This window comes from Chroicocephalus ridibundus, chromosome 6, assembly GCF_963924245.1.
Source record: "Chroicocephalus ridibundus chromosome 6, bChrRid1.1, whole genome shotgun sequence".
NCBI classification, from domain to species: domain Eukaryota; kingdom Metazoa; phylum Chordata; class Aves; order Charadriiformes; family Laridae; genus Chroicocephalus; species Chroicocephalus ridibundus.
Window position 1 is genome coordinate 5,562,520 of NC_086289.1, and position 12,081 is coordinate 5,574,600.

The 12,081-nt window shown below is 39.8% G+C and overlaps 1 protein-coding gene across 1 annotated transcript in view; it reads right to left on the reverse strand.

Moving 5' to 3' along the window:
• TACC2 (transforming acidic coiled-coil containing protein 2) overlaps positions 1-12,081 on the reverse strand; it is a 151,280-nt gene that overhangs the window by 126,287 nt on the left and 12,912 nt on the right. Inside the window, exons 2-3 of the mRNA XM_063339137.1 lie at positions 7,077-7,154; positions 5,215-5,274 (exon numbers count right to left, since the gene is read on the reverse strand). Of these exons, the coding sequence (XP_063195207.1) occupies positions 5,215-5,274; positions 7,077-7,154 (138 nt within the window). The remainder of the gene's footprint in view (positions 1-5,214; positions 5,275-7,076; positions 7,155-12,081) is intronic.

The following is a 12,081-nucleotide window of genomic DNA, read 5'->3' on the forward strand; positions in this document are numbered from 1 at the left end:
TTTGGTTTTTTTTTTAAATCTGCCTGCTAGAGGCGTTGGTTGTTCGCTCCCAGCCACCACCTCCTGGTCGGGGACGGGAGCGGGCAGCAGCAGTGCAGGTGAACGCCAGGACGCGGAGCAAAGTTCGTCCCCACAGTGCCTGGGCTCCGGTTTCAGGATCAATCCTCCAAGCTGAGCCCGTCGGGAGGACGGACACACGGTCCCCGTTAGGGCCACACACCTCCTCAGCCGAACGGCTCACACGTATGGGGCTGAGCACACGTTGCTGTAGCATCAAGCTGAAAACTGTGCGCATGGTGCTTTTTGGAAGGGTTTCACTGCCACGCGACGCAGCAATTGCTCATTTCGCTGCAGGACCAGTTGTTCATCCACAGCCTTAATCAATAGATTGTTCCTTGTTATTTTTATTCCTTGAAAACGGAACTGAGATGCCAGAAAACGGCTTGCTGCAATTCTTAAAACAATCAAGTTAACATAACTGCCTAATACCCTGATTCCTACGAGAAATCAACGCCCCATGAATACGAAGAACCCAGCCTATGTCAGAAAAGTGGACAGAAGAAAAGTTTTCAAGGTCGCATTTTTCTAAACCCAGAATTGCACAGGTCACATGGTTGGGAAATCACTTTTTTTAAATGGCTGTTGCATTTTTTTAAAGTCAGAGCAGGTTTTAGGAGTTACCTTTTTGCTCTTCTGGCTTTTTTTTTTTCTTGCTGTTCTGCAGGTACAGTAACTGAATAGTAAATTAGATTTTTCAATCTTTGTATCCTCGGAGAAACATTTCTCCAAACCATTTTCCAAACAATTTCTGCATTGTTTGGAGAAATGGTAACAAAATAGATAAAAATTAGATAATGAGTGGATATTGCTTTAACAACCAGAACTTTTCAATCAAATCACCAAATATTGGCCAGGAAAACTACTGATCACAGGACAGTAATAAATTGGTACCTGACTTATCGGGCCAAGCTTGAACTCCATGGGACAGCTGAGATCTCGAGAATTGCACTAAAACTTGGTTCTGTCACGCCGCAAGGAAGCTAAATTCTGATTTTAAGAAACAACTAATGCAGCAATCTGCATTATCCAGCACCCACCCCGTGTTGAGGGTGGCTGGAGTACAGCAGTTTAGAGAGGGGGATGACTGTCATGGCCTCTTCTTGTTTTTTTTTCCCATGCATCACAATTACTTAATTAGTTGGATGTAATTACGACATGCGAAATTATCAGATACGAAAAGCAGACTTTTTCCTTAAGGGATATTCCCTATAGAATTTTGCATTTATGCAGTTTATTTTTTTTTAATCAGTAGTGGTGTAATTTGTTATTACTTCTGTCTTGGTTTATTTGTCTCTTGCAGCAGTAGAATTTTAAGTTGATGCCTTTTCTAATTAAAACCCTTAAAGGGACACGAATGCAAAAACTGGCATTTGGTGGCAGTCTCATTTAATCTGCTGTTTACAAATACAAGCAGCAAAGTAAAATGTGATATGGTAACGTCGGTATTTGAGAAATTCTGGTTACAACATGCTATTGTAAGTACCTATGACCTTTCCTGAGAGAAAAAGGGTTGCTTTCCCTCCTGAGAAATACCTGCTGAAATGACTCTGGCTGCGACCGTAAAAATAAACACTGGTCTGTGTGTGGGTGTGTGTGTATGTGTATATATATATTTCTATATAGTCTCCATCTTATCCTTGGTTTAGCATTCTTCAGAGAGTACACAACTTCCTCTCAGCTACAGCAGGAGCAATTCAACCCTTCAGGCTTCATTGTTCATGTTTATGACCCTTCTGATCCACTGAGGGCACTAACCTGTTTATCTTCAGATCCTTGTAATGTCACCATAAGTGTCTTCTCAACAACTTGCTGCTATGTTTAAGCCTTAGTCTGAACGTACGTAGCATGAGTCTGTGCTGAGCTAAATGAAGCATAGATAGGTAACTTCAGGTTCTCGTTAACCTAATCTTTCCATGTGTTTATGTGATCGATGTTCAGCAAGCAGAGGAAAATTCATCGTTATCCTTGTAACTCCACTAGTCTTGCTGCAGCTCCTTGTGTTCCTTTGTCCCTTTCCTGCCAGTAGGACGAAGGCCTGATGAGTACCTAGATTATTTTCTTAAGGATGGCAGGTGTATGAGATATAGCAGGAGACAGAGAGAATAAAGTTGATGATCTTGGGAAAAAAATCTTTATCGCATAACTTGCAATTTCCAGTCAATATTTTAGCTAAAGCAGCTTTCTGATGAGTGGTTTTTAGCAGCCTAACAATGAAACACTTGAGAAGATGCTGTTAGATTCATATGGAGTACTATTGGGAAAATCATCTCCAAGCTGAGTTCTAAACTCTGTTGTGCTCCCCAGTCAATAGTGTTTGCTTGCCTAGTAATTTTTAACTACCCATAGCTGTGGAAAATGTAGGTACAACATTTCCACACTATTTCTAAATGGAGAAGTGTAGTAAATAATTACAGAGGTTCTTTATAAAATATTTTTCCTTTTTATCTGTATCCATAAATCTACATTTCCCATTAGAAATGGTGATGGCTTTGCAGATGTGAAGGAAGCTTTAACCATTAATTCAGAAGCGAAGAAATAGTCTTCCAACTTCCTTTTTACTATGCTTTCAAATTAAGAACCCCGTCACAACTTTGACTCTTTATTCTTCTTTCATCCCCGTTCCTTCATTCACAGAGAAGATGAGAACAAGTATAATAATTATTCATTGCAGCGAGAAGTGTCCCAGAATTTGCTGCATTTGCATAAATGGATGTATAATTCTCTGAAAACAAACAATGTTCTTTTTGTGTAAACTCAGACAAATCCTTGGCATTACTCACCAGAGAATATTGGACCAGTAGTAATTATCATTGGAAGTAAGCATTAACGAATATGGTGGCTGGCGGTATGCTAGAATGATGTAAGCGTCAGTAATGGCCATGCTGGCCTGTAGCCAACGGCCATCGACACCCTGTCGTGGGCAAATGTTGACTGAAAGGATGTGGAACAGTTCTGCTGTCTTCTACCACACACTCCCAATGTGCAATAGATGAAATGGAAGGAAAAATGAAAGAAAATAATAATTTAGAGAGTAAAAGGGGTGAATCATGTGGACACAACCAACTCAAAGAAACACCCATGCAGGGTAACAGTGTACCTCATTAAAATGCTATAGGCAAAATTATCATGCAGAAAATTGGGAATGTATTTTTGTTCCTAATTGGATATAAACAATGGAATGTGTACAGATGCTGTTGCGCTATTCAAAAAGAATGTAAACACACAGTATGAGCACCAGAGCTCAGAGGAATCTGGGCAGTTATCAGCTGTGGGAATGGAGACTGAAGGCTGGGAAGCTGCTCATATGCCTCATGCATTCTCTGCTAATCCCCGTAACACTGGGATCTGAAAGAAGAACCGTGCCAATTAACTAGATCCATAATTTCGCATAGGCATAAGGGAGGTGAAATATGAGGAAAGTAATAATGCAGAATATTAACTGCAGAATGTGCAGCAGACAGATTCGTTCGTAACAATTAAATGGAGAAACCCTAGCAGGAATATAGCACGGTGCTTCAGACAGGGTCTTCAGAAGTTATGGCCCCTCTGGCAAATATGCGCGTGTTGCATATCTTACACGTTTCACAGTAGAAAACAAACAAGAACAAAAAAGGTAATCACACATTAGATTTGTGTTTAAAGAGAAACAGACAATAACAGATGTGGAATAACCAGCTTTGGCTACTCGCTTATTCAGAAAACGAAGAAGAAAGGATAAAGCAAAATATATAGAAATAACTTATGTAGTAACTGACTTTGAAATTCCCTCTTCAACTGTGGGGCAAAATATACACTGCTAGAATTTCAATTTAGCGTCAGTTTTCACCTTCAAAGAGCTTTACAATTACTTGGTAACTTTTGACGAGAAAGGCTGTGAAAGATGACAGCTCTCCTCTTCAGAACTTCAGAGAGCGGCAAGAATTAAAAACCTGAGTTAAAATCATTACATATTAGAAAATACAGCCTTTTCTAGCTTTAGAAAATTTTGTGCTCGCATTTCTATCGCAGGTAATTCCTGTTTTTTACTTCCTCCGCCCATCCCTTTAAAATGAAAGTAAAGATGTCCTGGTAAGTAGCGAAATCCTAGCAGATGGGAGTCCATGATAAAAACCAGTCATGACAGCCAATAATAATCCCGTAACGTACAGTCACTTTGGGAGCTTTGGGAGCACGAACCCCCGGAGCAGCATGGTCAAGGCTGGCCTGCAGAGCCCGTCCTTTACTTCCCCGGTATTTTTCCTGCTGAATGCTGCTCAAGGGCCAAACTGCGTCAAAATATCTGATCTAGATTGTTTCAATTTTCAATTTAAACTCATTTCTCCTCATGTAGAGTTTTGCTTTTCAAGGAAAATACATCTTAAAATTAGCTTATATTTAATTCAGCATAAGCCCAACAAGCTGTGCCACTGACAGAGACCCTTGTTTGGAAACAAGCTTTGCCATTGTAATAGGGCAAACCGAAAATCTCTCAGCAGTTTGGACTTTTCTGTTACAGCAAAGCAGAACGTGCTTAGTTTATCTAAAATCACGTTGTTAAATATACTGCTGGCCCCAGCCTCATTTTATTTATTTGTGATCCTCGCTCATTTCTACTAAATTTAAATTATGTTTTCCTCACATGTTGGTTTTTACAAGACATATTGGGTATTTACTTTTTCTCTAAGTGCATAGTAGCACTTTTATTCCACAGATCTTCCCTCTTATTAAATGAGTTCTAAACTTAGCACTCCTATCTTTAATGTAAACCATGTGTACGGCTTCCAGATGACTCAGCGGAGAGGCAGAACTGGGCAATGGTGTTCTCTGATAAATACGTAAACAAAACCAACAACTCATCTCAATTGGTACTGAGTATAAGAACAACACCCACTGAGCTATTTTAATTGTGTTAGAGTTGGAAGAAAAGGCAGCATGCAAAGAAGGTCAAATGCAGGCTGTTTCTCTAAAGCATAGATTGCTACCAAAGAAAAAAGCTAAAAGAAACCAGATTTTTTTTTACAACTTGCTGAAAACTGAAATGTAGCTGCCTTGTGAATTTGCAGTCAGTGTCGAAAAAACAAAAGCCAGAAGCAGATGCGTAAGAAAAAGAGCAGCCAAGCTTGATGCTAACATTTTGAAATGCAAACCATGCGAAGCAGTTTCATCATCCACTACCTGCTGTGTTCCTTGGCTTGGTGGTATAAGGATGACTTTATTTGCATTGGGAACTTCTGACTAAAAATGAACATATTTAAATGTTTCAGTGGCTGTATGAATTTTCCCTATTCATTAAGTGATACTTTTTCAACAGCTGTTCAGCAGATTAAGTGGCTTTTAAAATTTTATTATTACTTCTTGCTATTTCTCTGTTAATAATGACTTTAAAAGTAATTTGGTTTTCTAGCATTTATTTTGTTTTGCTTTGGGTTTTTTTTGGGGGGGTTGGGAGGGATGTTTCGATTTGTTTTGGTTTTTTACAGTCTGAAAAGGAGACCAGAAGCTTACTTTCCTTATTAGAAAAGAAGAACTTTTTATGACATCTCTTAATAAAGTCAATAACTTTTAAGGAAAGTCTTCTCAGCCTCAGGAGGACTCCTGAAGAAATGTGAAACTTGAAATGACTTTCAAAAACTTCCTAAGTGAAAGCTGTCAACATTGGAGAAGAAATTCTCATTTCTTACCTATAGAATCGTAGAATCATAGAATGGTTCGGGTTGGAAGGGACCTTAAAGATCATCTAGTTTGAACCCCCCCTGCCATGGGGGAATGAACACATTCCCCTCTTCCCAACCCTGAAAAAAGTCGGGACCAAATCTTGGGCTAACAATACAACTTGTCCAGAACAACCAAGAATTATAGAAAATTTTTCTTCTAAAAAATTCTTTATGAAAAAATCTGGCTAACTTGTAATAGTGATTCCCTTGAGAGGGTCCGCTTTGCAATGCACAAGGTACAGCAGGTCTGTATTGGGTATTTACTGATTGGGCATTTAATTAAAGTAAATACCGAATATCATCTGAAGTGGAAGCAAAATGAACGCTAATGCATTTTATCATCTACCATGACACATGGAAGAAGAGAGGATGAAACATGTCCTGGTATTTTAAATGTTGAAATTAATAAATTACAATTTTAATTCAAACTTGTATCAACATAATAACTTCTAATGTAATTGTACGCAACTAGCGATAGCATATGGGTCCCCTTCATTTCAAGAACTTAAAAATAAATCACCAAACACCAACATGCATTAACAAAGCACCCTTCTTAAATGGCTGTACATTTCTGGATGAGCACACATAACGTTGCAAGGTCATTTCTGAACAAGGAGAAGCTACTGCGTGTCAGGGCTCTGAGGACACCATAGGCATTGCCTGGCTCCCAGGGCCTCTTTCTTGCCAAAGAAACAAATAAACAAACAAACAAACAAGAAGTTGCCTTCAATTACTATTAATGACACTTAAATATGAGTGTAACTGGGAGCAGTAGATAAATGTGGGGTAAGCAGCCCATGAAATCAATTTCTGGCCCAGGACCCCATTTCAGTTCCCCTGCGGACATCATCCCCAGCGATGCCATGGGACGTTGACCTCCTGCTCCACCACAGCCCTGTGGGGCCATCTGCCCTGCTGAGCCGGGCTGACCCATAGACGGACACGCTGGTCCCCTCTTCGCCCGTCGCCCTCTGCAGGGACGTGCCTGATGCCTGGCGCTGGGGCTGTCCCAAGTTGCCCCCCAGCTGCCCTGCTCCCAGCTGGGGCGGTGGGATGAGCCAGCCCTGCTCACCCCATGAGGATCCACCGCAGCTCCCATCCCAACCACCCACACACTGCCCTGATGCTATGTAGCAGCATCATTGCCCAAGAAACAAAAAAACAAACAAAAGGTTCTCTTCAATTACCATTAATGACACTTCAATATGAGTGTAACTGGGAGCAGAACATAAACAGGGGTATACGCAGCCCATGAAACCAATTTCTGTAAGGTTTGCTCTAAGCTAGTAGGGAAGGGAAATGCAACCGCACTGTCACACTCACCTGATTTTCTGCACTACTGTTCTCATTGCCCATTTTGATGCTGACGTCCAGGATCACACAGCAATTAAAGAAAGATCGCTGGAAGAAAAGAAAAAGCTCTCAGTTTTACATTTAAAGAAAAAAAAAGGAAATTTTGGAGGAATGTCATAGCAGTCACCCTATCAGCTGCCCCTCCTGACATTCAGTCTGACAATGATTTTAAGTCATAAATCAGGGGAAGAGAACTGCTAATGCTTTTATTTCATAATGTCTCTCTGCTGTCTTCCCTACGCTGGCTCCACTTACGCTGAAAGGCGCTCCTTGAAACTCAGCTTTGTTACTCTGTTTCTGGATTATCCCGTGTCATTTGAGCAGAAAGGCATTTTCTTTGCCAAAGTTACTCTGGATGGACAGCCCATATGAAAACCGTAATAAGTGTATTCAAACCACATGTATGTCTTGGAGATGCTGGACTGAGCTGCGTGCTCACACTGTCAGAACCACAATTTAACCTGACCGTTACTGTAACAGAAACAATTTTCCACATATGCTCTTCGCTTTAAGAAACAGTAAATGCATTTTTTTATCCTTATCACTGGAGTCGTACCCTGCTTTTCTTAGGCATTATTCTGCTTACAATTTTACGATCTAAACACATCTTTACACTTAACAGGATCTGCCCACCTTAATTACTATTGGTTTTGTACTAGTTCAACTCTAATTATTTAATTTTAAAAAAATCCTCGGAGCATTAGAACTGTAACGAGCAGCTCTGGAATTAGTGTCTCCCCGGGCATCATTCATTTCTGTATATTTTTGAAAAGGATACGCAACAGTAAATGTAGACAATCGAGATTCATTTATAGATATTTACTTCTTGTTCTAGACATTTTATTTTGGAGCTCAGGAATTTAAATTCCCTGTATTTATTCTGTTATTGGATAGGTGAAAATTACACGCTCTCTTCAATTTTTTTTTTCCAAAGAATGTGAGATTGGTCTGTGGCACATGTCAAGAAAAACTCCATTAAAGTCAAGCTGTAAAAGAAAGATTGTAGTTTGTCAGCCAAGGAAACCATATAAGCTTTTAAGGAATGTTATTACTTATTAGTGCAGTACACTTTTTTAAACTTGAAAGATTATTTTTCTTCACAGGAGGCTTGGAGAGAGAGAAGTTCGGTATTGTGCTTTTAAGCTACGCTCTGTTTAAACTTGAGTGTCTTCAGGGGATATATTGGTGCTTGAATTTGCTCCTGTTGAAAACACTGGGGCCAGGATTGCACTTTTAGTGATTAATTAGCAACACTAGGTTTTATGTGCTGAGATTACTGCCAAATCCTGTACTGTTTTAAAATAGCACTGAACTAAATTAAGGACTGTATGTAATATTTTTAAAATCACTACTCTCTGAGTATGGAGTACCCCATCATGAAGTAACTGTGCACAACCAAATCTCTTGAGATGCAGCTCAGTGAAATGTTCCAAGACAACAGGTTAAGATGATAATATTTTAAGTATGTATTGATGTAAAAAAAACTATTCGCACACTGTTAGGGCAGCTAACTAAGGTTTCAATGGACAGGAGAGAAGTAATAACTTTGCTCTAGCAATTCGCTTCCCTCAACAGCCAGCACATTTCCATAGGAGTGAACACACTGGCATTTCTGCGCCACTGACCTAACGAGCCTTTCTCTTCCCAGCTCTTTTTCTGTTCCCGCAGACATCATGTGAAAACACCAGGAAATCCAAAGCTCTCAAAACGCTCCCCTCGCCAGCACTCACGGTAATAACAGAAGCTGGGGAATGAATGAAAGTCTCCAAGTCCCCATGGAGTTATTTGGTTAATTGGCGTGGGGTCTTGTGTATCAGTTGTGGAAAATGCAAATTTTGCTTATCGAGTTCTTAAACAGATTAGCTACTGTATGACGTAATGTTGCTCTATTTATTTTAGAGTAAATTCACTCCAGTGCATAACATACTCTCAATACTTCTGCACCGACTCAGTGATACTGACTGTTAAGAACAGCTACTGCTAACAGAGACCAAATTTGTAATGGTCAGTTGAAAGAAAAAATACCTTATTTACAGTTTTTTATTCAAATGTACAGGAATCAAAGTAGAAAATCACAAAAGCACGGCAAAAGCCCTAGCTATCACAAATCTCCACTAACATATCATATTATGCTGTCTACTTACTTTTTTCTTTTCCTAGAGGATGAAAATTCACAATTGTCACACAATTGTCACATTACCATCTGCTTAATAGTGAAATGTCTTAAATAGGGAATAAAGTCATTTTAGATTCTCCAGTAATGAGACAGTGATAATAACAATGTGTGAATTACATTGCAGAGGAACTAAGATAATTTTTCCGATTACAATGTTATTGTAATCCTTTTTACATACATTATTTCTAAAACATTTTCTCAATGCACGAGCATTACTTAGGTTGCAAACTACAAGCGCTTTTATCATATGTATAGAATTTCAAATAAACATTAAAAACATGCTAAAAATCCATTCATTAAATAAACATAGGTTCACCGAAAGATAATCTTTCTCATCTTTCCGCACTATCTTTTTACAATTTACATGTCATTATTACAACTATTTGAACACTATATATCTCCAAAATTGCTCACGAGTACCAGATTGGTCTGATCAGCCTATAGAGGCTTTTGCACATGTACAGTAAAACAACTGCTTTCCTGAAAGTGGGAGCAAGAAAATGTTTAAGTTTACACTTACATTCCAGGATTAATCTGGCAGCTCTGGATTCACTGACACTTTTAGAGCGTATCTTCAAACCATTCCTTCCATCTTCACCTCACAAGTTTTCACCTTATTTTCCTCCTACTTCTCCTCCGACTGACATGAAATGAAGGCTTTCTTTCAGGGACCCACCTTCATAACCTGCTGAACAACCAACTTGCCTCCACCCCAGGCGAAAAAGAAAACAAGTTATACTTCCTCCACCCCGGCCTCCCCCTGCTCCTGGGAGACTGCAATGGCTCTGCATGCCGTAAATTGAGTACTAATGTTTTTCACAAGAGCAACCCCAGAGAAAATGGATTTTAGTTAAAACGTATTTCACTTCCAGTGTTTCTTGGCCTGTGGTGTGAGCAGTGCTTCTGGCACTACAAGAATTGTTCAGTGAAACAGTATCAACCATACACTGAAGTTATGCAGGTGTTTTCAAGGGAAAATTGGTATTGGGGGGAGTATCTAGTCAGCATTTTGCATTCAAGTTTGTTTATGTGTTTGTCTTTCATTTTCTCCTATTATTCTTGAAAGCTCTCAGAAATACCTGCTACCAAATGTTGATGTTCCTGTTCAGGTTATGCTGAAATCATTTCCCATTTAATCATCCTGAAGGGTGGAGACATGACAAAAACCCTTTGAAATGTGATGTTGCAAGAAGTACTGGTTTATGGGTGAGCTAATTGTTATTATTAATGCTCATTGTCCGTTCCAGCAGTGCTTCCACAAAGGGGTGCTCAGAAAGACAGCTGATAACAAAAGGCACTGTAGTTATCATTAGTGGCAACTCCAAGTGATTAACGAGTTTCTGTAACACCAGTGGTGCTCGTTGGTGCCACATGGCACAGGAATTGTCACCTTGAAGAGCTGCTAGGCAGCGTTACTGACTCCAGTGTGGAAAATTCCTGTCTGACATGAATAAGAGGCAGGATTTCATAGGGTAGCCATAGGCTGTCTGCTGGCTTTCCTGTGGTGGTTCTCTGGTCCACAAAGTCTCGGTCTGCAAACATCTGGCTTGAAAACAGTAGGCATGTGAAGAGCTGGAATGAACAGCTGCAAGGTCGGGGACTACATGAGTAGCCCTGCCTTTTTAACCTTCCTTTTTTTTATGATGTCGGTGACCCAGCAATCCAAGCCTCCAGCATTATTATACCACCTTAGGCCACTGTTACTGATCAAAGAAGAATTCCACAGATCAGAAATAGATTACCTGTATTCCCTGAGCTTTTTCAGGTTATAAAGTACGTATGAGTGGTTTTGGTGGCATGTGGGCAATACAATATGTCAAATAAATCTGTGCTATACCTCTAAAAGTTCAAGACGGAAAAGTCAAGATCTATAGCAAAGCTCAAAAACTAAAAAACGTGAAAGTGTCTATTATATCCCCTTTTCTCTGGTCTCCCCAGCCTACTTCAGACTCCAGAAAAGCTGAAGTTCATCAAATTGAAAGTTTTAGTGTGCTTTTCCCTAGAAAACAAAATAGGGCCATTTACAATGAATAATTGAATTTTACAAATTCATTGCCTATAGACAACAAATTATGCAATGTGTTTGTTTAGGCTCTCTGCCATGAATTTAAGAACAGGGATCCTGTGGGAGCTCAGGAAAACACAAGCCTAGAAGTATATTCACTTCTGATAGCCGCATTATTTCCTCGTAAACAGAAAATGAACTCATGTTTGGTGCTATTCCATTTCTAAAGCTAAGGCCAGAAAGTGAAACAAAGTGAAAGTGAAGAAGCTGCCTTGCAAAACAATTCTCTGGCACAAACTTTGGGGAAAACGACCTGCTGGGTGTTGAACATGATTCCTGACTGTGTATTTTTATCAACACGTATGCAAAGGAGAACTCCTCTGTTTGGCTAACCTTGGGTAACGTTTCCAAAGCCACGGAGACAACTTCATTCCTGCCAGAACCACGAGTCATGTGAAATGAGGGGAGCGACATACATGCTGACAGTGAGCAACCAAGCTCTCTGATCTCTGGACCGAGAACAACTCTGTCTGACAACACTGACATTATGTCTTTGGGTCATTTTTCTGACCCAAATTAGGATACAGTCAGGTTCTATCCCAACTATCCCAAGCAACACCTATTCACTGCAAGTTGTTCCCACCTATGCAGATGCTGCTCTTCTGCTCTGTTCCAGTATGAAGCCAAATCAGTTTGTGTAAGCCACTAACTGTGAGACCATTCCTTATTCTCTGATGCCTCGATTTATTCTCTATGATTTTATGATAGAACTGGTGGGAGAGAAGATGTACTCA